The following is a 27,227-nucleotide window of genomic DNA, read 5'->3' on the forward strand; positions in this document are numbered from 1 at the left end:
AGTTAACACATCCTTTGATGTTTCTTGCCTGCTACATGGCTATGAGTAACTCGAAAAATGAGACGTACGCTACGATATTGCAACATTGTTGTTTCACTATGTATTGATAAATTCACATACACATCATGCGTACAACGAAAAGTTGTCACTGGACGACCTTGAATCAGGGAAGTGAACAGTCGTTACATGAAAAAATGTCATGTTGGCATCTTTTTGATTTTTGTTTCGTAACATTACATTCATATATCTCTTGAAATGCGATCATTGCATTGCATAACCCTTGTTTTCCTCGCGGCAACCTTTTGCACGAAAAGGCGCTGAATGACACCTTTATTTACCTACCTTCCCTTCATAGGCTGAAAATTCGCTTTTCTGAACCAAATACATTATGGGAAGCATGTTTGAAAAAAATCTGTCTTGAAGAAATAAGCATAATATCTCACTTGATGCAAAGTCTTCGTATTACACAACGACGCATTGTTCAATTCTTTCGTGTCAACGTCCTGTGTTCCCTCTGAAAGGGTTTAACGGAACTCAACGTGCGTTCCCACGAAAATGCAGGGACGCGTCTGGGATAGATCTTTCACGAACAGACCTTCGAGTTCCTTTGACGTCACAGGCGAGCAGTAAGTCCCGAAGTAAACAAACTAAAAAAGAGGAAGAAAGGGGTTGTTGGGTCAAGCTTTAGCACGCGCTCTTCTAGAATGATGGATCGGTTCGTGTTGTTTGTCATGCGCTGATTACATCTTCAAACTTTTAGTATGCTTTAGTCCACTACATCGAGTTGTTGCTTGTGAAATGGGAGAAGGGTGGATGCAGTCTGGGATCGAATTTGTTCAAGTGAAACAACACGAGAATGTGATGTCGCGTGGTGGTTCCTGATTTTCTGGGGGGGGGGGGTTATAGTTTTAACGGTTTTATGTAGTCTCACGTAAGTTTCCGAAATGGAGTTTATGTATTACTTTTCAGTAGCCAGCCCTATATTTTCCATCATTTAAAGGTTTTTTTTTTGTTTTTTTTTTTTAATGCTGAGCCAAAAGGGGTGTGTACAACACCAACCCACCTCCTTTGGCACGTCACTGAATACATTCTAGAATTTTAAGCAAATTTGTGAGGGCCCCGACAATTACCATCTCTATCTGGAGAAAGCAGGAGTCCGGGGTTCGAATCCCGGCCTGGGCATAGGTGTTCTTTGCGTGTCCCTTCGTCAATTTCATCACATCACCACTCATTCCCATCTTCGCGATTAGCCAAAAGTGACAGAAATGCGAAGTAAAATTAACCAAATCAATCTAATGATGTTTGGCTTACTTTACAGCATTGCTGATCGGTTTGGTGAAGATTGGGTTGGATTTAAACTTTTGACGCCCCTGGGCCAGTGTGCGAATGCTGGTCCTGCTCCACTGTTTTCAATGAAATCAATTTTTCCACCTCCACTACTTCTAATCTAAAAATACTTTACGTACAATTTCTGTGTGTTAGAATGTACGAAATATAGAGCTATATACAACAAAAATCTGAAATAAAGTTGAAGTATCAGAATGGAGGCGTTCCAACAATCTTGTACATTACAAGCACTTGTATGACTTTTCAGTTTTCAGTACACATTTCCTGTCACTGACATCAGATGACGGGTTCCCTACCGTTGATTTTGAGAACACCACCTTGATTTTAGATTTTTGCTTAACTAGAGCATTTTATTTTTCTCTGTTTTTCAAGTTTACGACTCAATTTCACTTAAATTACATTAAAGTCGGACAATTTTGCCGCCTCTATGCCTAAACATGGCCATGATTAAGTTTATTTTTACACGTACTTCCAAAGTAAGGTCCTTTCGTCACCCAATGATGGTTCACTGCCTTTAATTGCTTCACCTGCGTACACCCGTCTTGCAATAGTAATCCTTTCAATCTGAGAAGCGAATCATATTTAAAAAGCAAGGAAGAAGTAAGAAATATCTATCGTGAGGCAAGAAGATATAATTGTCGATTCCGCAACGAACAATTTTCCGCAAACCATAATTGAGTTTGAGAAATCCCTTTGAAGTCGCCTGCTTCCAAATATCGACCTCTTCTCTAAGCGCCCGCTCCGAAACAGGGAGGAAAATAGAAAATTATGGAAGATCGCTAGAGCCAGGGATTTCATTTTGGAGCTAAAACTCGCGCCGCCCCCCTCAAATTTATCGGCCAAAAAGCTTGGTTTGGTGAAGACGCGCTCAAAAGGTGGATGTATGAGCAAACAATATTTGACCTTCCGATCTGATGGATGGGAGCATTATATTGCGTTCCTTTTATACAGCGCTCTGTGATTTCGATCAGGAAAAGCGAGCTAATGTAAATAACGACTACAGAATATAGGAAAGACCGCTAGTCTTCACGGTTCGCCTCAATTAAATTAGTATTGTTGTGTTTTCATGAGAACATACGAGTTTCCATATTATAAGGAACAATTTGGTGATGAAAAGTTCTATTAGTGAGAATTCCACAAAGAAAACAATTGGTCGCCAGTGACATATTTCTTAAAAGGGGCAGGGTAAAAGTTATTTTTAATAATAATTACCCCATTGTTATAAATAATGATGTCAGCTGCTCTACGTGACGCAGTGGTTAGAGTAACATGAAATGAGTTTGGAATCTCTGGTAATGGTTGATTGAATTAATTTATTTCGCTTTTCTGCCACTATTGGCTAATCGCCAACATGAGAGTGAATGGTGATAGGATGGGATGGATGAAGGGACAATTGCAAACATATTATGATGTCCTTGAAGATTTAAGGTTGTCTTAAAAAAGTAATTTTCATTTTGCTTTGTAATTAGTTATTTGTCAATTTTCTACCTGTTTATAACTGTGAGAAGAGCGGTGCTTTTCCACTCTCTTGGAGGGAGGAACTTTTTAAAGTGTGTCCTTACCTTTTTATGTGTTGTGTGTCCTGTACACATCTCTTTACAACCTGCACTTTTAACCCCTTTTCAACTCTCGGGTCAGGATTTTAGATAAAAAATGGCGATTTGTGTCGATGCACCCCGCAAAAAATTCATTCATTCATTCATTTTATATTAATTGCCAGCGACACACACACACACACACACGTGTACATGTAAAAATTATTTTTTTTTAAAAAAAAAAAGTAAATATTAAATGCGTGGTGTAGGAAACCAGCAAATGACATTTTGAAAGATTAATATATAATATATACGTATATCATTTATAAACGTGAAAATAAGCATTTTTCTAATGATGCACAATTAATTATAGGTATTTCAGTGTTACGTGTGAATGTCCTGTTCAGATATTCATAATGAACTAATTTCCACATAAAATACTTAGTGATGCCTGCTAAAATATATCCTGACTGCGTGGAGAGCACTAATGAAAATGCGTGTAACATTGCATGCATTAATGTACTGGAAAATAATAATTTTCAGATTAACTCTGTTTGTTATTTACACCACTTTCTATGGAATTCGCCATGATAATATTTCAATGTTGGCCGTAAGGTGACAACATTTGTATGTGGTAGAATCATCCTTGAACTTTTCTTTACGGCAGTCGAGCACGTCTAGTGCTGCAATTGGATATCTCCACCGACGGTTTCAGGTTCGAGTCCTCGGGTGTGCATCGGTGTTTCTTTGTGGTGCCCTTCGATCAATTTCATTATTCATCTCCGTCGTCGTGATGACCAGTGTGTCAGAAAAGCGACATTAAATAAAATACAAATTAAAAAAACGTTTCTACTGAATCCTCTGAGGATATCTTTCCAAAGCTACTGGATGCCACAAACTGAAGAAATAAAACGTACCCGAAGACGGGATAAATGATTGACTGCACTACAAAATGTCCACGTAAACTTTGCGAGTCTGCGCTCACGTTCCGTAACCACAGCTGTACACGCCGCTTCCCATACATTAAGAAAAATAATCTTCTTATCCATTTGACGTGCGTGATGCTGATACTAGTAAAAGCTTGGTACCGGACGCTTAAACGCTTTCTAAAAATCAAATAAACGAAAATATGGAATACATTGACATGAATTATTGTGCTGACTAAAGTGCAGAAATAACTGACGTTATCAGTAGAATCCCCACCTCCGTATTCTCGACGAAACTGAGCTTAAACTTTACCTTCCTGCTATCTCAGATTCCAACCGTTTGTCATTCAAATTGTTGCCACTGTTCTTCTTGATGGCGCCACCGTCTTCCTCCATGCCTATACTTCACTGTTCTCCCAAGGGATTTCTTTTTATCTACCATTCGAGCAGACGTACGAGGCAGGTCACGTGACTCACTGGACGTTAGATAAAATGAGGAAGTGCAGTGGAAACAGTTTTTGGTCTGTGAGCTATGGATACGTTAGTCTAAAAGTTATATATTAATGGTTAAAAGAACAGAGTGATTCATAACTTTGTGGAACTTTTATAGTTAATATGCACAGTGTGTTTTTTTAAGTATAAAGCATCCAAAAATGAGATAATGTTAAATATTATACAGTGCCGGTTTAAATCGTGTAGGAACGTTGCATTTAAATTAACTACCATCACATGGAAATCTTCCTTTGTTTTGAAAATTAGAATCAGAATTGATTAGTCGGCTGTGTGCCTATCCCTGTGGGGAGGGCGATTTATTAGGGCTGCATGTCTTCGTGTAGTAAAAAATTTACCGGGTACGTAAAAAATACCAAAAAATACAACTGTTGCGAGAAAAACTGATACGTTTCAAATTACATTTTAAACCTACAATTGGAAAGATTCAAAGTGATCTTCCTCCATTTCGGGGTTTATCTAAAATTATCGTCATGATATGCGACACATCTGTTTGAGCTTGCACCTAATATTCTGCTCACATCTGCAAATCTGTGTAAATATTAGCAGACTAATGACTGGCAATTTGTTTGTTTGCTGGATTCCTAGTGGCCAAAAGCAAACTCTGTGTAACGCTTCTCTTTTAATCGAGTCAGCTAATACATTAGAAAAGGTGTAATACCCGTAGATAATGTCGAATCCGTCAAATGCTTTTTACGTTTGAGAAGTTACGTGTGACGTCAACAATTTGCACGAGTTTTAAGTCCATTTTATGCAGAGAGAGGCTAATCGGGAATGCACCTACAGTTTAAATCGGTGAGGGCGAAATTCTTCCTCGATTTTCTGAATTGTTAACATTTTATACATTAAGTTAGAACTTATCTTTTTTATCATCAACTCAAGAGACAACGTCAAATGATATCTGCATGTTACGATGATAGTCACTTGTTCTAGAAAAGTATAGACATTTTCTTTTAAATTATTGAATGATCTGCAAAGGGAACACGCACAAAGTCAACGTGAAAGAAAAGGTTACGTTCGATCAACTTAACTTTTCATCTCGCTGTTCGAAACCACAGACGGAGCAAGTTCTTGCTTTCAAATCCTGGCTGCGACTAACTTCAACAATACACATGGCGAGATCTCCCAAAGACGCACACAAAGGGACGAGAGTGCCGAAGTTAAAAATCGCACCCTCCTTCCGCATCCAGACGCCAATCTGAGAGCAAACAAAGAGAACTTCTCGCCTCTAGACATCCCTAACTTTCCCAGCGGAAGAATTTCGAAAGCTTCACTCTCAGTTCTGCTTTTCTGTTGATTACGTGCGTTTCTCTCGATGCCTATTTCGTCGTGTCTTGGGTTCCACTCCGATGTGTTTACGTATGTACGAAGTCTGTCCATAAAGAAAGTGAACTTTTAAAATAGCTCGCCAATGTATCGATACGCCGCTTAGTGACGCCACGTGGTAGGACGCTCTATAAATGACACATCCCTCTGTGTCGTTTCATCTTCAGTCTGCAAGGGTTAGAGTGAGGTCGTGTTTCGATACTCTAATAGAAAATGAAGATTCTTGAAGAACAACGTACTAATGAGAAATCTTGTTTCAAATTAGGCAAAACGTTTACGGAAATACGGAAACACTGAAACTGTTACAAGAAACTTACGGTGACGCGGTGTTCTGAATGGTGCAACCGTTGAAGACGATGCAAAACGTGGGCAGCCGTCATCATTGTGTGACGCTCCTTATTCAGGGATTTTGGACGAAGCATAACTCAACTGTTGTACACCAACTCCCCTACTCGCCTGATTTGACACCTGCGGACTTCTTGGTTCCAAAGATAAAAACCACACTCGAAGGACACTTTCCGGACCAAAAGACATATCAGAACGTATTCGAGCAGCGGAAACAACGCCGGAAGAAATGTTTTCACAGTTAAAGGAACTACTTTGAAGGGAATAAATCTGGTTAAGTTGTATGAGAAGTTAATAGAGAGATTTTCAAAAAGTCCTATTTCTTTTTGGACAGACCTCGTATAGGGAAGCTTTGAAATACATCAGTTTCTATCCTGTATAGGTCTTTGTGTGCGCGTGTACATTGCATGTATTGCTATTGGGAACATCTGTGTTCATGTTGAAGTCAATCGAGTGTGAGGTCACATGCGGCCAAGTGACCTCATTTCTTGCCAACCAATAACTGTTCACTATCCCTGTTCGACAAACCTTCACGTACCAGCTTTGAAATTTATATTGTTTTTCTTATTTTATACAGTGTTTTTCTATAGTTCATGCATTATAACGCACTGCAAACTATCCTCTGAAAAAGATCATATTTCTCTGTCAGTTCCCGTCATACATTCCCTGTGTAATTAATATTCCATTTTAACTGGTCAGAAGTGCATCGCAAAATTCCCGTCACCCTCGAGAAACTTTCGCTATTAAACTCATACAAGGATTAGGAACTTTTCCATAGGTCGCACTCGAAATTCCCCTTCTCTCCAACGGTGTAATAAATCTCAACAGATCCCTTCCTCTCGGTTCCTTTTTTCTTAGCGATTTCCACTGAAAACTTGTGAAGAGGGAGTTTTCCAGTTGCTACCAGCACTGATTCTTTCTTAGATCGTTAATCATAGTGTGGGAATTAAACTTTTTTGCTGTTGAAGTCCTGTGTAAATTGATGAGAGAGTACACACATTTTCTTCGGAGGAATGAGCGCACATGTAAAGTTATCGAATAAAATAGTACAAAAACTACACAAGAGCTTGCTAAATTTCAATATTGACAACAAGGAACATTTATCTTACCTGTATGACCTGTATGGGTCATTCAATGTCAAATCATCCAGGTCATGTCACCCACCATGCCCAATTTTGATGAAATTCGGTATACTTATTGAACTTTTGATGCTGATTACAAAAATAACATTTTCTTTAGATTGGTCGAGAGGTTCAGAAGTTACGCGCATTTTAAAATCGCTGTGTTTTGATTCTCTCACCCCAAAGATAGTTTCCAAGTTACGCTTATGAAGGTAGTTGCTTCCTTGCATGCTAAATTTAGAACATCCACGCTTTATTGCAATTCATTTCTAATTCAATGTGAAAACTTCATTGTTTTTGGTGTACTGCTGCCTTCATTTGGAATGATGTTGTCGAGGGAGTGGATCTTGTTGAACTTGGAATGGAGGAGAAAGAAATAGGTGCAAGTAGAATCGATTATACCATATTAAAATACCGTGGTCAGCATACTAATGATTTCTTAATTAAAATCGTTCAAGCAAAGCTAACTCTGTGTTCCATTATTTATTTGATGTCATAATATAAATCTATGAAGTATGTGTATATTATTGCACCAGAAACATAATTAAAACATACATGCAAGTCTTCATGATCATTGATTGTGTGTAATTTACTTGCACAAATCAATGATCATTAACTTGCAGTTACTTCCAAAGTACCAGTATCTGTAACTGAGTTATTTTTTAAGTAAGTAACTATAACTCAGTTAATTTTAAAAAAAGTAACTTACCGAACACTGTAAATAACTTGTAAGTTCAAAATAGTGTCTTCTTAATCATCCTGGTACTGTTGTAGTACTTTTCAATTGCCGACACATTTTACTGTGGGTATTTGTCGTTTCACTGTAGGTAATTAATAAGAAACTTATGCGTTGAATACTATTTCTACAGAATTGCTACATCATTGTTGCACTTGTTATTTGATACTGTAGAAATCTATACAAGTCTTTTAACTTTTCCAACCACCCCCTCACAAGCAGTGGCCGATTTGGAAATTAATTACTGCTGGTATACTCAGACCCCTTTGATACAATCGTTCAAAAATCTTTGGCAACTACAAATATATATATAATGTGTAGTTGCCAAAGATTTTTGAACGAATTTACGGTATTTTGGTTGTGCTGAATCTAAAAAAACAGCATATTTGCCAAGTTGGGTCTAGTTCTTGAGATACTTGATATCCTTCGATTTTAAGTTTATCCTAATAAGAGCTGTAGGTGTTGACATGAAATAGGGCATGGCTTTTATTATAGAATATAAAAATATTTCTCTAGTCCATCCATTGCACAGAAAAGTTAGTTTTTCTTCATTTGCTTTATTTTTGTTTTATTTCTATTGTTGAGGGGAATGAAACATGCATTCTTCACGAGCAGGCTGCGTAAATGATTCTGATGGATTGTGCTGCATTTGTGGTGAATATTCTGTGCAGAAACAAAGAAAAACATCACTGACTTTGTAAAGGAAGCATATCTTGCATTTTGAAGTAGTTTGTTAAGTCTTGGATAAAGGTAGCAAGTGTTTATTTAATTACATCCATAGATCCTTTCATGGACTGAGTATTGAGAAACCAAAAACGGGGATCTTTGATGGGCCTCAAACTTTTTGAAGCTTCTATATGATTCAGTTATGTCTGAGTTGTCAAGAACTTCTTCATAGTTTTCGTGTTTGTGATTGCTGAAGAACTGGTGCAAAACTTGCTGACAAACTTCAAATATTTTGTAATTAATATGAGCATAAACATAAATTTCCTCCAAATCCACTTTGACAGTTTTGCAGATAATCTTGGTGATTTTAATGGAAAACAAGGGAGAGGTCCCACCATGATATAAAGGAGATGATGGAGGAAATATTTGAAAGCAGGTGGCACAGATACAAGATAGCAGATCAATGGTGGCGATTAGGAGGAGTGTAGAGGACATTTACCACCCACTTTTTGCCTCCACACAATGGTCTCTTAATGATAAGCCATGTCTACTAAGGGAGACTCAACTGTCCTTGCACCTGCCCCCTCCCCCTATCCATTTTGGTACCCAATCGTCGATAGTGTGGTAGATTATTGCTGGGCTCTTCAACGTGATTGTTCCGACACCCTACACACGAGAAAATCTCAGAATGTTCAACTTAATTCCTAAACTCCATACTCAATGTATCTCAATGGAAAACTTACTACTACTACTACAAAAAAATAGGAGACCCTTGGATTTGAACCCGTGGCCCTTCCTTCCTAGGAAAAAGAGAGCTCTGACACCTACCTTCTTCTCGCACATATTCTCTAATATAATTCGTGACACTTAAGTTTTCAGTTTTGTTATCTATTAATATGTTAGGTGAATATAGTTTCAGACTTCAGGTTATAAACAAAAATGTAAATCTTTCACCACAGTGTTTGTCGCCTAGTAGAGAGCCTGTAGTACAGTTGACTACTCTCTGCTGGTGCCAAATTAACGATTTCTGGCCTTAGAAATCTTTCAGGGCAGTCAGATAACATTTGGAGAAGTGTACCATTCTTCCAGAAAGACATCACAGAGTTGCTACACAGATGAGGGTGGAGGAAATCTGCATCATACTCAATCCTCTAAAACCGACCACAGGGGTTCAATAATATTGGGGTCCTGTGATTTCGCTGGCCATGAAAGGTGTTGAAGCTCATCTTCATGTGCCGTAAACCAAGACTGAACACCTCGGGCAGTGTGCAAAAATAGTAAAGTGCTTTGCACGATGCCATGAAGGCGTATAGAGCGTGTGGAGTTAGGGCCCCACATTTTCCTGATCATGGCCGATGGTGGGGTGGTGTGATCACCATTTACATATTAGATAAATATGTGAAGACTTAATATTATGTACCAGAAACATAAATAAAACAACTTAGTATTCCTATATTTATTTTATTGCAATTAATAATCATTGAATGGAGGAGAAAATTTCCAGAAGAAAGCAACTGTAACTTCGTCCGTTACTGTTAAAAAGTAACTTCACGAACACAGATGAAAACCAGCAAACTGAATTATTTTGAAATGAAAATCGTATTAATATATGACCATTCATTACAAAATAGTAGCATGTTTGCAACTTTTCTTTCCAGAGTTGAAAAATTTCTAATCATTCTTAATCAAATCTAAGAAAGCCTCACAATGAATTTAATTATAATTTACAGTTACAGTAACCTGAATGTTATTTTTAATTAGGGGTAAAGAGCTTTTGAACTTTTCGTTGTTGCATTTATTGTTCCTGCCCAGCAGGCTATGAAGCCAGGGGTCCCAGGTTCGAATCCCGACTAGGACATGAATGTTTGCATTTGTCAGTATTGAGAAAACCGAGAATATGGTAAAAATTGGTTTGTGTGAAAGTTGAGGAAAAGGTGAATGTTGGGGGATACGACCACATAGGGGTATTCCTTAAAAAATTGTAAGAGCGCTGGTTGGAATCCGAAACGACACGAGTTTAAATCTCCTCCGAGAAAGTTGGATCTTTTTTCATGCAAACATTCCAGTCAACATGGTGATGGACGATTTGCTTAGTAGTATTTATGCACCTTCACTGATGTTGGAGAAAATATCCTCTGCTTCGTTGGTTGTCTCTCATTTCAATTTTCGAATTCCAGATATACAGGACAGACTTAATTAATGTGGTAAAGAACAATTTCAGAACATGTATCGGACTGCTCTACTTCTCATTTATGATTAAAACTTCACAGTACAGTGGGATCCATGAGAATTACCGTGCAAATTGTCCATGACTATTTTCATCAATTTTTCTCTTGCATCCTGTGTGTTTTTAAGCGATGGATTTTTATGTATGCTGGTGAAGAAGTTGTCAACAGTTTGTTTTGAGTTTTCTTTTAATTCTTGAAGCTCTTATCGGGTCAAATAAAGTGCACGAACATGGTGATGGACAATTTGCAAGGTAATACTCATGGATCCCACTGTACATTACATTTTCCATTATGTTCTGCAATTATCTTCTCTTGCAGGGTATGGAAACCTGGCCCCCAAAACATCAGCCGGGAAGGTGGTGACAATGCTGTATGCATTAGTGGGTGTGCCGCTCATGCTGCTATGTCTCTCCAACCTTGGAAGCCTCATGGCGCACACGTTCGAGTTCGCCTATTCTCACATGTGCTGTGCCCTGTGTCAGATGCAGCACCGTGGAGCCCCAGTTCCTACTCAGGCCGACACCCCTGCGGTGCTCCTCACCACCCCCATGGGGGCCGAGCCCCTCCTCAGTGGAAGTGCCACGAGCGAAGACAGTGCGGAACCATCCAGAGAGACTCCAGCCAAAAAGAACTCGCTTGGTTCAACACCGAGGAGAAGGCCCAAGCCGCTGTCACCGGAAGTGCGTAAGCTGTTGACGGAGTGTGTGGAATACTCAATAGCTCAGGATGTTGCTGAGCCAGGTGCCAACAAGCTCTTGGAAGAGCTGAGGAACACGGAAGCGGAGCGACAAGAAGAAGAAGAGGAGGAGGAGGAAGATGACGATGAGGATGAGGAGAGCCAAGGAGAGGAGGTCGTGAGGCCGAACCATACCCACGATACCCCATCCCGGGTGCCACTGATATGGAGGACCCCGACCCACAGACCCCCCACACCACCCAGACCTCGCCCGCCCACCCCAATGCCGATGCTGGAAGATTCCGTGAAAATAGCCATGTCCGAAACGGACTCCATGGAAAAGCCGGTGACCCGAGTACCAGTCTACATTGTTCTGCTAGTTCTCAGCTGCTACATATGCCTTGGTGCTGGCATCTTCTCCGCTTGGGAAGAATGGACTTTTCTAGACGGTGCCTACTTCTGCTTCATAACTCTGTCCACTATTGGTTTCGGGGATCTTGTGCCCGGCAAATCCTTTGAGAAGACCAACACTCAAGGGGGGCAGCTTCAGTTGGTCGCCTGCTGCGCCTACCTTCTTCTCGGTCTAGTCATTATAGCTATGTCCTTCACGTTGGTGCAAGAGGAGGTGATCACGAAATGCAAGGAGATCGCATTGTATATTGGGATACTGAAGAAGGAGAACGAATGAAGACAAATAAGTTTGGGTGTTGAAAACCATGACTGACTAGAACATGAGAGTCATTCTGCAAAAAACTAGTTCATTGAGTAATTTCTGACGTCATTGTCTCTCATAATCAACTCTCCAATGCCACTGTAAGAAAAATATTGCTCTTCACTATTATCGGAAGCAACGGCCTTCATTGTTTCTAATAGCACAGGTCAGGAATTGTCATGAATATCCTTCTTAATCTCGAAATAAACTCATTTATTTCTTTACTAACTAATCTGCATAAACTGAACGAGTCTTGTAATGTTTCCTAAAATTTCTCTGAAGAGGTAATTTGCAATAATTTAAAGTGTAGAAATGAGTCATATCAGAAAAGACTATTCATCTCTGTGAGCTTTTCCTCTCCAAAATAATTTTGTGAAATATCCTGAATGAAGTTAAGGAGAATCTCAATCTGTTTCCCACCAGATTCCGATTTGAAGGCATTCATAAGTGGCTAAACCCTATACAGATTAGGTGTTTCTGCTGGCATGCATGGATTAGTGTTTAACAGAACGCATTCTAACACAATGAGTCCTGAGTTAGAATTCCAGCTATGATTTTCTTTATGGCCGTTCCTTTCATAGTTTTCATTATTGAGCCTCACTAATGCAAATAACCTGATCGGAGGAAAGTACAAATTATGATTTGTCAGTTGCTTTTTGCAAATTCACGTAACTTGTTTATTACTGTGTTTACTCAAGACGTTAAACTTTTTAATAGCATTAGGTTTATATTTTGGGCCATAGATTATCATTCTTTTGTTTTCTAAAATATAAACCTCGTTTAAGAGTTTGGTTTCTTTATTATAATTCATCCTGTACCTGGTTGTAAGCCTACCTATTCTTTGTAAACAAATCTTAACAATGAACTAGTTCTCCAAGAACAACTCGTGAAAATTAACTGTACTGAACACTGAAGTGTATATGACTAGTAAAGTGAGCTTTACTTTATTTATAAGCTAAAGTATTCGTTTCTAGTCTTTTGAAAAAAAAACTTATAGTTTACAGCTTTTCAACTCAGTGCAACTAACGCCAAAGAAAACTATGAAAGATAATGTACAAAAAGTTCTGCTTTTTTTTAAAGGAAAAAAAAACAATCAAGAACTGTGACTAGATGTTGTGTACAACGATCTTTTTTTAAGATAAAGGGAAAAGTAACAGGTGCTTCTGCAGTCTATGTGCATAAAAATTTTTAAACAAATCTTGCAACTTTTCTAATTACAAGTTTCCACGATTTTTTCTGTAGTGAAAAATTGTAAAGGTGTGTCGTAGGTGTTAATTTCTCATTAAGAGGCCTTCAAACGTGAACAATTTTGAAATCAAAAGTTTGTACAGTAATTACTAATGAAAGGTTAGTGCAAATAAGAGGAAGTGATCTAGTTAGAATACTAACCACTCTTGTGTGAATTCTTATGAATGAAATGTGACTTTAATAATACTCAAACTATATAATTTTGCATGTTCAGAAGTGCAGACCATACCTCAAAATACTGAACTTCTACTCTTAAATACCCAGAAATTTGTATGTTCTCATGGAAACGTGGCTCCAAGTCTATAACTATTTTGTCACAGAGTCAAAGTTCATAATTCATCAAGGTCTTCTACTATTGAATGAAAATCCCATGTTCATAAATGTATCTTATGCTAGAAGATAAAATTTTCGCTCTCTTATGGGAACATATCACAAAAATTTCTGATTCTTAAAACAAAGATAACAATTTCTTATAAAGACATACATTGGTAACCTCTTGAATTATACAATTCACAGAAGAAGTAATTTAACTATTACATGTGTCTTGGTCAGTTTCTATTATCTTTCGCTACTGTTGTCAAAGTAAATGAATCTTGATAACCAGATGATGCAAATTGTCTTTGGTAAATAATCATTTCATAAAGAAAAAACATACATTGTAGTTCATAATACTGTCAATAATACAATGTTACTTGCGAATGTTTTATATTTAATTTTTACCTATGATTACCTCTCTTTGTTTCAAGCAGTGGTAACTATTGCATTGAAATGTCTAGAGTGATGTGCCATATATATATCTACGTCCACATTGCCTTCATGTAATCTAAGCATAGTCTACATACACAACGTAGGCTAAGCTAAAAATTAATTTACACTGCTATTTTGAATTAAAAGTGCCATTTACCAATCACGTCGTGCATCCAACTGAAAACTTTAATATTTGCAAGAAAAAATTTGCCAGATTCTCTTTCAACCATTAACTGCTCATGTAGAACAAAAGCACGTAATGATCATGAGGCAAAACTAACTAACTTTCCCATCAATGATGGGAATAGTTCATATAATGTGTTTGCTACTTGGAATGAAATTATTCGAGAGTGTAATAAGGCACTTCTTCAATAATTGAAAGACAGCATAATTTTATTTCGCTTCTACAGCATTGTCTTTTGGTCCACATAGATTACATTATCTACACTATGTGTGCATGTAAAATACCAGTTTTACGTGTAGATTAACGTCACTGAATGTATTGTGTTTGCTTTTGTACTCTTTTGTAGTAAAGTATAACTCATTCCAAACCTGACATGAGATTGCAAATATGTCGTTGATGGTATACTCTCACATTAAGCAAGCCTCCTATGGGAGGGAGCTTTTAGACCAAACTGCACACACTGGAATACAAATGCATTAACTGCACATGAGTGACCAACAGACCAAGGCAACACATTGCATGCTGTTGAGAAAATGGCCCAGTCAGAGTAGCTTCAGGAAGTGAGTTAAAATGTGATTTTATATATATATATATATATATATATATATATATATATATATATATATATATATAACATGCATATTTACAGTCTCGTATAATTACATGAATGACTCTTATTGAACATAGTTCAGCAATGATTCTGTTTAGAGATACTGTGTTCTCGGCACATCTCTCTCTAATTACAATGTTATCATTACACAATCAAGATTTTGACAATTGGATGTAGTCCTATACTTTGTTGCTTCTTTCAATTTTGTACTATTTGCATTATATACCTGTGTGTGTGTGTATTTGCATATCTGTATGTTTCATATTTCCAGTGTAAGCAGCAGAATACCCATATATTTTACGAGGAGGAGGTACATTAGTTCCAGTCTCAGTTACCTCTGGAGCAACGCCGTGCATAGCGAAGCAGTACAAGCTGCTCAAAGGCTGGTACCAGCACTCGATTTCCCTCTTTTCACGCAATACCTCTCCCCCTAGCATTTTTACTGGTGGAGCCTTCTCGTGTCACTACTTGTGCAGAGACTTACTCTATGTGATCAAAAGTATCCAGACACACCGTAAACACACTGATATGATAACGTGTGTTTATCATAGAAGGCGACACAGTACTGCCATCTACCGCGTGGAACACATAGTCAGTGAACTTAGTAGTCTGCAGCCAGTGTGAGACAGCAGTATGGGATTGTCTGAGGAACTCGCAGACTTTCAACGTGATAAGTTGGTTGGGTGCCACTTGTGTAGGAAGTCTGTGTGTGAGATTTCCACCCTCCTAAACATCCCTCTGTCCACTGTTTCCCATGTTATAGTGAAGGGATGTGTACAACCGAAAAGCGTGCAGGCCAACCTCCCATGTTGACCTCCAGAGACCATTGAGTGTTGAAGAGGGTCGTACAGCATTATCGTCAATCATCCATCGCCACCATCACACAGGAATTCCGAACTGCATCAGGATCTACTCCAAGCACCATTACTGTTTGGCGCAAGGTGAGGCAACTTGATTTCCATGAACGAGCAGCTGCCCATAAGTCAAACATCACACAGACAAATGCCAAATGCCGCCTCGTGTGGTGCAATGAGCGTTGAAACTGGACCATAGAACAGTGGAAAACCGTTGTGTGTAGTGATGATTCACAGTACACAATGTGGTGATCCGATGGTAGGGTGTGGGTGTGGCGAATGCCTGATGAACGACATCTGCCAGCCTGTATAGTGCAGACAGTGAAATTCGGAGGTGACGGGGTTACAGTGTGGTCATGTTTCTCCTGGAGGGGGCTTAGCCCCCTTGTTGCTTTACATGGCAATGTCACGGCACAAGCTTATGTTGACATTTTAACAGTTTTCATGCTGCCTACCATCGAAGACCAGTTCGGGGATGACCATTGTGTCTTTCAACACGACCGAGCACCCGTCCATACTGCAGGACTTGTGGGGGAGTGGTTTGACAACAACAACCTCTCACTAATGGACTGGCCTGCGCAGAGTCTTGATTTGAATCGCATAGAGCATCTCTGGGATGTTTTGGAATGCCGACTTCGTGCTAGACCACACCGATCCAAATCAATACCTCTTCTCATTTTGGCACTCTGCGAGGAATGGGCTGCATATCCCTAGTCTCAACCCCATGCATCTTGCCAAAGGTGTCCGCAGATATATTTTTTAAGGGAGAGCCAAGAATCACATTTCATCAGAATAAAAAAAATGTTCCTTTTAAGTAAAAAAAATTCTGTAGATTAAAGGTTCTTGAAATTATATTGATTAAATAGTTGTAGTCATAATATTCTCAATATTAGTAGCGACATTATAAACTAATTACAGAGACTATTATTTTTATATATTTATTTGCTTATTGGAATATTTTCTGCAAAAAAAATACATGTTACTTTAAATTTTTTTAAGGCTTTCTAACAGCAGCTTCTCTTATGAATACCTGCATATGAGGCTGTGTGAAGATTTTTATGAATCTCAAGGTTTGATTTATTTGTTCTTTCATGTCCACTTTATGTACAGATAGGCAAATTGGGACTGGACCTATAGTTTACAGTGAGATCCAAAGCACTGTGAAATGTGCCTCCACCGGGTATCGAACCCAGGACCCCTGGATTACAAGGTGATGATGTTACCACAACACCATCAGGGAGGCCCCCTGAATCACAAGGGTTGTGCATATACAGGTGCTCCTTTTTCTTTTTTAAAATAATTTACAATATGCAGTTCCTTCACTTAGGTTTCCATAATGAAAGTTGTGCAAATTACTCACAAACTAAATATATATATATATATTAATAACTTACCTTTTACGAGTATCTAGGTAACTCCTGCGATGTTTCGGGACGCAACTGCTCCCTTCCTCAGGCTGCTTACATTTAGGTTATGTATAAATCATAACCACGTCGAACTCTCCATAGGTACAGGATATAGGATTGGTAAAAGGTGTGTGGTTAAAAAACAATAAAAATCTAAAACCCATTACAGGTGCACGTCCGACTACCATGCTGTTTCCCCGATTAGAAACTGCTCCTTGGAATGTTAAAACTTTAAAAGTGTGAATAGGCATACTATTCCATACACACCCTTCATCCCTCCCTCGTTTATTTCTTCCTCTTTACTATCTTTCTTATACCCCGTGAGGGATGTAAAAAGGGGAAAATCCCAACCGCTTTTGGAATTCCAAAAACTCAGGTCGAAGGGAATCCCTTCTTTATATCATTCCAATGTATAGCCACCCAGGTTATGGGCTTGCCAAAATCCTAGTTAAAAATATTAAAAGAGTGGGGGGAAAAACAGAATTTAGTATTAAGAATTCCATGGACGTCAAAGAAGAGATCGAAAAACTTGAAGTTAATAACTCCGATCACATTGTGAGCTTTGACGTCGTAAATTTATACCCCAGTGTTCCTAGAGAAAAAGCAGCTGACACATTGCAAAGATGGTTAATGAGTAAGGGAATAGATGTCGTCGAGGCATGCGAGTACGTTAGATGGTTTAATCTGTGTAAGGGGTTTAACTGTTTTTGGGGAAACGGGAAGATGTACATTCAAAGAGAAGGGCTAGCAATGGGGAACCCAGTCTCAGGAATTGTCTTGAGTATATTTATACATTTTATCGAAAAGACAGCACTTAGCCTCATAATGAGGGGAATTAAGTTCTACGGCAGATACGTAGATGATATCCTTGTTATTGGGAAGGGGGAGGAGGTAGAGAAACTATTTGAAACCACAGGGGAACAAGAGGAAAGGATAAAATTCACTAAAGAAGAGATGGATGACCATAAGATTAGTTTCTTAAACCTAGCAATTCAACTAGAGGGAAAGAAAATTTACAAAGGTGTTTATCATGAGGCATTATCGGGAGACCTATATATCAACAAAGAATCGGCCCATGCTAACAGGACATAGAATAATGTATTTCAAAACTTCTTCCTGCGGGCTTGCGGATTATGTAACAACCAAGCTGATTTGTGTAAAGAAATCAAATGGATAATGAGAATAGGAAAGAGGAATGGATACAGAGAGGAGGAGTTAAAGGGAATTTAAGTAAAGCTAAGGTCACATATGGGAAAGAATTGAAAAGGAATAAACCGAAGAAAGATGGAAAAGGAAAGGAAGAAGAAGTTAGAGATGAAGAGGGGGGAATTTAAATATATAGGCATTCCGTACTTTCCCGGAATATCGGAGAAAATCGAAAGACTTGTAAGAGGATATGGTGTAAGGTGCGGGATGCAAGCTCCAAAAACTTTAGAAAAGCATTTCATGGGGTATAAGAAAGATAGAAAAGAGAGAGAAATAAACGAGGGAGGGATCAAGGGTGTGTATGGAATAGTATGGGCCAAACAGGAAGCAGCACGAATGTTCGGTGGGGGGAGCATGACAGGGATAGAAGGGAGGGGGTTCTCAAGACGGGGCTCTCCGAACATATCCTCGACGAAGGCCATGTAATCGCCAAACGGAAAGTGCTTAGGGAAGAGGAAAAACCTATAAGGAGGAATGTATATCAAGGGTCGTATATATGTAAGGGAAGAGAGAATAAATTAAACGGGGATGATGGGAATATCGATGAGATGTGGGGGAAGATGTTCAAGAAATGAGATGGGAAGGAATACGTAAAAATAGGATTTAACGTAACCCCGGAAGTAGCACGCCAAGCTCAAATGGAAGAAGAATTCATGCTGGACATGACGTGAACTGGAATGGAGGAGGTATGGGGGGAACTCAGGGGAAATAGAGGAGAAAGAGAGGGGAAGCGCCCGACCTCACGCTCTACGAGGAAACATTGGAGTAATTCAGCACACGTGGACTGTGCCTATTCACAGTTTTAAAGTTTTAACATTCCAAGGAGCAGTTTCTAATCGGGGAAACAGCATGGTAGTCTGCCGTGCACCTGTAATGGGTTTTAGATTTTTATTGTTTTTTAACCACACACCTTTTACCAATCCTATATCCTGTACGTATGGAGAGTTCGACGTGGTTATGATTTATACATAACCTAAATGTGAGGAGCATCCCAAAACGTCGTAGGAGTTACCTAGATACTCGCAAAACATAAGTTATTAATATATATATATATATATATATATATATATATATATATTATATATAGGGTGGCTCAATAAGTCACTTACACCCCCAGTACAAGGCCACTGCGGCATGGAACGTGAAAATGGCGATGACCAATCGTTGCATGGCCAAGGTGGAACCACATTGACGCCACCCACACGGTCGGCAGCCATCTTGATGTCCGCCATCTTGAATTCAACTTCAAAAATTTAAATGGGAAGGGGGTGATATATATCAAATCAGGCTAGAATTTCACGAGAAATGCAATGGTGGAGTTTTTTTTTATATATATCTTTAACCAGTAAAAAAGTTATGACTGAATTCTTGTACCAATTTGCTCCTTTTCGAGGTGTTACAAAAATGCCTTAAAATTTGTTTAGCGCATCGGTAATGCATCGAGATGAAAGTGATGTCTAGGGAGAGAAGTTCGCATGCCATTGCACAAGATTTTAATCGGATACATCCATGAAGAGCTGTGCATTATGAATGGTTGTCGCGAACAATTACAGTGTGACGCTTCCATTAAATGAAAAGTCCTTCACAGTGACAATGCTAATGTTTATGTTCATAAGGAAGTTCATAAACAGAATATTCGATGCTTTTTACCTGACAACTAATTTTCGACAGATCAAAGCTGAATGGTTAGTGCTGGTAAATTAATGGTGTGGCATGCTGTGTGGAACACGATTGGTTAGTCAATTTTCCATCAAAGGAACCTTAAATGCTTAGGGCTACTTGGATTTGTAAAATAAATAGGTTTTTTCATCCTTGCTTATGGAAGAAGGTACTTTTTACAGAGTTTTTTTCAATAGGGAGGAACACCAGAACACTATGGGAACGTTGTGAAGCAGTTTCTGTCCAAAGTTAGTTATCAGATGACAAGGGTCACATATTCTGTTTATGAACTTCCTTATGAACATAAACATTAGCCTTCTCACTGTGAAGGACTTTTCATTTAATGGAAGCGTCATACTGTAATTGTTCGCGACAACCATTCATAATGTGCAGCTCTTCGTGGATGTATCTGATTAAAATCGTGTGCAATGGCATGTGAACTTCTCTCCCTAGATATCACTTTGATCTCGATGCATTACCGATGCACTAAACAAATTTTAAGGCATTTTTGTAACACCTCGAAAAAGAGCAAATTGGTACAAGAATTCAGTCATAACTTTTTACTGGTTAAAGATACGTCGAAAAAACCTTCACCATTGCATTTCTTGTGAAATTTTAGCCTGATTTGATATATCATATCACCACCTTCCCATTTAAAATTCTGAAGTTGAATTCAAGATGGCGGACATCAAGATGGCCGCCGACCCCGCGGGTGGCGTCAATGTGGTTCCCCCTTGGCATGATAATGATTGGTCATCACCATTTCCATGTTGCACGCTGCAGTGGTCTTGTACCGGGGGTGTTAAGTGACTTTTTGAGCCAACCTGTATATTCGCTTAGGTTCATAGTAGTAATAACATCCGAGTGATTGGATATTTGTTGTAGTCACAACTTCAAGTAAACAATTTTTCATGAATAGAGTTTTGGTTTTAAGAAAAAACATACATCATAATCTACACACTTTTCTTTACTTTTCAACTAAGTCTCCATTTCTTTGCACACAATTATCCCACCTTTCTGGAAGCTCGAAAATACCCTTACAGCTGCTCGCAGACATGGACGCACTGCTTTCTGTAAGTCCTCTGTCGTCTGATATTGTTGGCCTCCATAACTGTTCTCTGACAAAACCAAACAGATGATAGCCAGAGGATGCAATGTCGGGACTGTAGGGAGGATGAGACAGACGTTCCCACCCTATTTTCCCAATTTCCTCCCTAGTGAACTGAGCAGTGTGGGCGTGCATTATAGTGTTGAAGGATGACTTTCTTTCCAGGATGTTTATCCTGCATTGCACGATGGAGCTTGCAAAGTGTTCGGATATAACAGCGAGCATTTATGGTTTCTCCAGGTTCAAGAAATTCAGCCAGAATGCAACCCCCTGCATCCCAGAAGATGTGCCCATAACTTTGCCAGCAGACGGCTGATCTTTGATGCTTGTGTTTCCATCTTTCAAATGTTTTACCCATCTTCTAACACTGATAGGCACCCATGCATACATCTCCACATGCATGCTGAAGTCTAGTGTATATTACAAAAATATATAACGCCATGATTAGGTACAACTACTACCCACAACAGTGAAAGATTGCTGGCATCTGTCCCATACTCAAAGGAGGGAAAGTCTGCTCTTCTTGGGGAACTATAGGCCAATCAGCCTGCTGAAACACCTGGCCAAGATATTTGAACATGTTTCATTGAAGACTACAAAACATTGTCCTAGAAAGAACAATATTACCAAATTGCAGCGTGGATTTCACCCAAAACATGGCACCGAGACCCAATTGCTGAGGGTCGTACATAATATAACCGTTAACTTTAACTGAAAACTCTTCACCCAGGGAGTCTTCATGGATATAGAGAAAGTTTTCGATAAGGTATGGCATGAAGGCCTGATATACAAACTACACAGACAAGGTTTCTCACTGCCGATGCTCCATATGCTTCACTCTTTCCTGACTGGACAGAAATTCATAGTCAGTTTTAATGGAACAACGGCAACGCCACAACCAATCATGGCAGGGGCCCACAAGGTTCTATCTAATCACCTCTGTTATACGCATTGTACACAGCAGATATGCCTACCAACAGACAAACAACTTTGGCAGTATATGCAGAAGATTGTGGTGTTCACCTCAAGTACGAACCTTCACTACTGTGAAACTTTAATGCAAAGATACCTTCGATCCTACGAGGAATGGACAAGGTGAAGAATCCAAGTGAACGCAGATAAAAGTTCGATAGTGCTCTTCACACGAAGAAGACCGCGGTTCCAACCAGATCTACAACTCCATGGTAACCAGATTCCAAATGCAAATAGGGTGCGATACCTTGGTCTGCTAATGGACAAGAGCCTCACATTCAAAGATCACATTATGGATTAGCAGATTGGGTTAATCGACAGATAACCAAATGCTGTCGATGGCTAGCAGACTCAACATCTTTCAAGTTCTGATCCAGACTTCAGTCAGTGAAAAACAAAGTACTGCAGATAATAGCAGCAGCAGGCCTTCCCGGTGGCACAGTGGTGGCATCGTCCCCTTGTAATCAAGGGGTCCCGGGTTTGATTCCCAATGGAGGCACATAGTGGTTCGGATCCCACTTTAAACTGTAGGTCCAGTCCCGATTATCTTTACTGTGCATAAAGTGGACTTAAGACACCAAATCAATCCATTCCAATTCAATAGCAGCAACAGACAGATATATACAAATGCAATGATACGAGATGTCCTAGATCAGCAGAGACTACAAGAACAAAGTTTTGGGCAGCACAACCGCACCATCCAAACCCAACGATCAACATAATTATACAAGCTTCCTCGTTTGTAGGATTGCCTAGTCGCCGCAACCTTATTTTGCCACTGTATGCTGTTTTATTGTCATCATTGCAGTGGTCGTTGTCGGTATCATTGCCATCAACGCTGTCTTTCCTTATAAAAACATTCAGAAACAAAGAAATTAATATGCCGGAAAGAACGAACATAGAAACAATCAAGATAGTTTGGATCTTCCCATGTGAAGCCAGGGACTCCAGCCAAAAATCAAAATAGCCCATTACTGCGACAGTTGTGGGAAGGACATCTGGAGATGAGAATAATTCAACCCAACATGCAATTTACAAATATTAGACAACTATGAGTCAGAGTCCTCATAAAAGAACTGATACTCACTAACAGACAAAACCTGACATGATAAGACCTTGACCCTACTCATAACAAAATGCACAATTCCAATGAGAATAACTAGCATCTTGAACATGCTGAAACCTGTTTTCATCCACTTTAGGAATGCACTAGACAAAAGCATCAGTGCTTTGGTTATGGAAAGGTTCCAGAGGTGACCAGTCCTTCTGGCAGAAATAAACTTATTGCAATTACATTTTAAGAACAATTCAAGTATGCTCATTTTGTATATGTCGCTTCACACTATCACTCTGTTCAAATTAAGTTTTCTGAAATAGAGTAGTTTGAAGCCACCATACAGGAATATTGTCTGCAAGGAGCAGTCAATTTGCACTGAACAAACCTGCCTCCAGTCCATGCATTTCATGTGAGAAGGGACTTTGCACATCGCACGAAAAGTAACAAACTAACAGAAATATTGGGTATGGAATAATGCTACTACTGAAAAAATTACCTAAATCAATATGTCTACAATTTCATAAAAACAAAATTCCCTTTCTTTTCCAGAGTAAGAACCAAAATTTTCTAGACAAATCATTAGGGTAGTAAGTGTACGAACATGTGTAGCTCGACTCTCACATTTAGAATCCCACTTAACCAAATATTAGAATATTCACGTCACAATGAGAAGTTAAGTATAAAAAAAAAGTAAAGTGTTCCCCCTGTGTTTTGCACCACACCATATAGAGGGTGTGGAGTTTGGGCTCCACATTTTCTTCATCACGGCCGAAGGGAAATTCAAGGAGGAGGGAAGCAAGTATGTATCAGGGGTGAGCTTTTATGCGATACTTACCACATATGACTAATGGCGGACAAACAATACCTTTTTACATAAAAAATCACAATTATAGCATAAATAATACATAATTATGATACAAGGGAGTAATATATTTATTAATCACAATTACTATCTTTCAAAGCCCCCCTCCCCCCAACAAGGAAGTGGTAAACTCCAATAGACACTAAGAGTACTAGATGAACATAGTTCAAAACATGACCTCATTTCCTGCAATACAATTTCTCCACAACAAATTCAACATTTCTTTTCTTTCTCTATTTTTCTTTGTTCAGAAACCTATTTTTAGTGCACTACAACAAAAATTTCAATTTTTCCAGAAAAAGAAAATTTTAATTATTCTACTTCAATTATATATATCAATTTACCAAGGATTTTGTTTTAAAATATTCAGAATTACATCAGAATATTAAAATACATGTTATAGGATCACAAATTCCATCTTTTCATGCAAAACTGATGCAAAATATTTCAAAAAGTTCAAATTTCGCATATTTTCTAGGACACTTAGACTCTGTGAAAGTGTCGCGCAGCATTTCTGCATACCCCATGAAAGACTAAAATGCCAGAAAAGTATCGGCTGGTATTGGTAAATGAATTCCAACAAAATACCGATACATTGTCATTGGTATTGGATCAGCCCTAGTAATTCCCTGACTTGTCCAAGATTTCCAGACTGGTAGACACCCTGCTAAATTTACCCAAGTCTACAAAGAAAAATAAGCTTACAATTTTGGCTTCTTTCTCCAATGGCTTTCATGACCACTCTGAAATATTTTCTTCCAAAATCCACCATTGTTGGCAGCTTCAATGACCAAACAAGCCTCCACTCGCATTTCTACCTAAAAGTAAAGACACAATTGGTTAGTATTTTGAAGGTAAACTGAATTTGTGTATTGAAATGTACACATATCAAACAAGGTGGATTGATTTATATCAGGTTGATTAAATCACTATTTAAATCAGGTGTCTTTTTTTTTAAAATCGCTGATTTAAATCACTTCATACACATAATTTATAGAATAATGTACATAAGGATTTTGTAGCTGTCAGAATCACATTTGGTCAAAGTGCATTAATCTTGTAATCATTTAATGGTGTTTATTAGGCTCTAAGAAAGGAATAGAAAGGAAACAAAATATATGTACTAATGGAGTGAAGCTCATACGAAAGGAAATGTACGTAATATGCAGACTGTAAACACACTCAAATTTCTCATTTAAAATTCAATAATTTTATATGCAAAAATAGCAAACATTTTGTGAAGAATAATATACAAAATAATAATCATGTTAAACAATAAATAATGTCATTATGATTCAATTCTAAATAAACATGGCAGCTGGTATTTTGCAAACTATAATTAAAAAATTTCCAAATTCAGCTACAAAAACCGTAAAAAATATTTTAAATTACAATTATATAGTACATCCAGAATGTCTTATTTTCACTGAGAGAAAAGTTACTAAAATTATTATAGTTACATTAACACATTCAACAAACATTTCCATAGTAGGCATAGGCGTGCGCACAGGACAGGGGGGGGGGGGAATTGCCCTCCCTAATCATGGACGTCCACAGATTTTTACACGGAGGGACAAGCAAGGTATTTTTCCATGGGGCATATTATCCCAATAATAGTGTAGCCCCTCAAAAAACACAACTTGGATTTGAAATTATCGCATGAATGTAAATTATTTTTACTGAAATCAAATTATACTTGTGAAATATATACTTTTAGGTTGACATTCGATTTCTAAGTGGGAGGTGTGGCCATCCTTGCTCCCTCCCCTCTTCCAGACGTCCATGTGCCTACATCATTATAATTTCACCTAGAAATTTAGTGTAGAGGAAACTTATCACCGTTATTAAACAATATTATACTCTTAAATAAAATTAAGTATTTTCAAGCTGATTAAAGTTCAAAGCAACTACGGGGAAAAGGGGTACAGTGTCGCAACTACAGGGGGCAATGCCCATTGCCCCTCCACAACCTTTGACGGAAATCAATTCTAGGGGGCAAACATTGAGGTAAAAGAAAGCAAGACTAGTTTAATCTAAGAGTAGCAGGACAAAAGGATACTCAAGATGGAATTAGCTTTCACGTCTTTCTTGCATAATTTCTTCCAGACAGCCAAGAGCACCTGCAGGGGATACGGAGGGGCAATTGACCCCCTCAATATCAAATTGTATACAAACAAAAATACATTTCGTAAAACTTTCTTGCTCGCTTCACTCGCTTTCTTACAGTCTTGTAAAGTTCAGAGCCGCAGCTAAGGGGCAGTGGGAGTTGGCCCTGGGCACCGAACAATCTAAATGAAGAAATATGTAAAAGAGAATGCCATGGCATCCCATGGATTTTTGTGCCATTTTAAATCAATATTGTTTTCAGTTTTCAAAAATTTGGATCAAAAATTATTCTTGCTCGCATTGCTCGCAGTTTTGTTGTTTTCTCTAATGCATTGTAAATCAAAAAAGAGAGAGAAGTTATAACAACTAGGAACTTTAGACTGTTGCTGCTAACAAGTTTTGTCTTAAATGCATGAACAATTGTTTAGAGGAAAAGGAGCGTGGCACATTTCAGAGAAAATTTATTTATTCGTTATGCTGCTTCTATGTTGCTGCATTATATATTATATAAAATGCATATATATGTATGTAAATACACAGTGGTGGTGATTACGGAAGGCGAGGGGGGCCAGTTGCCCCACCACTTTTTGCCACTTTTGCACCCGCACTGTGCTAAATCTTATCTGCAAAAGGAAATATGCTGTCTTTGCCCCCTTAGTTTTGGCACCTTGACCCCCCCCCCCCCCCCGGGTTTTGGGACCCAATCGCCGCCACTGTATATACATACACCCATCAAACAATAGTAGTAGTATTGACTGTATTATAAACTCAGGAAAGGAAGAGCCCCCCTCAAGCAGATTTGCTTATACTTAAAACTAGCTCAACATGAGCATATGAGTTTTTTGCTCTAGTGTGGAACCCTGCCTAATCCAAGATTTTTGTAAAAATGCCCTCGGGAATTTTTTGTGAAAGGAAGAGCCCCTCAGATTGATTTGTCTATACTTACAAAAGTTGCATCAGCCAGATTTTTGTCCATAAACTTGTCAAAAATTGATATTTTTTTGGCTACACCTGAAATTAAGCAAAAACCCATACCTACCCACACATATTTACTTCAGGTTTAAGTTTAATTGGATACCA

The 27,227-nt window shown here is 38.6% G+C and overlaps 1 protein-coding gene across 3 annotated transcripts in view; it reads left to right on the forward strand.

Annotated features, from left to right (window-relative positions):
- Positions 1–14,046, forward strand: part of LOC145988496 (potassium channel subfamily K member 18-like) — a 617,809-nt gene extending 603,763 nt beyond the window's left edge. For all 3 annotated transcript variants that reach the window (XM_083123359.1, XM_083123360.1, XM_083123361.1), the window contains one exon: positions 11,059–14,046. In XM_083123359.1, coding sequence (XP_082979485.1) covers positions 11,059–12,104 — 1,046 coding nt within the window. In that variant the 3' untranslated portion in view covers positions 12,105–14,046. The remainder of the gene's footprint in view (positions 1–11,058) is intronic.
- The last annotated feature ends 13,181 nt before the right edge of the window (positions 14,047–27,227 follow it).

This window comes from Lepisma saccharinum, chromosome 6, assembly GCF_977018435.1.
Source record: "Lepisma saccharinum chromosome 6, izLepSacc3.1, whole genome shotgun sequence".
In the NCBI taxonomy this organism is placed as follows: Eukaryota; Metazoa; Arthropoda; class Insecta; order Zygentoma; family Lepismatidae; genus Lepisma; species Lepisma saccharinum.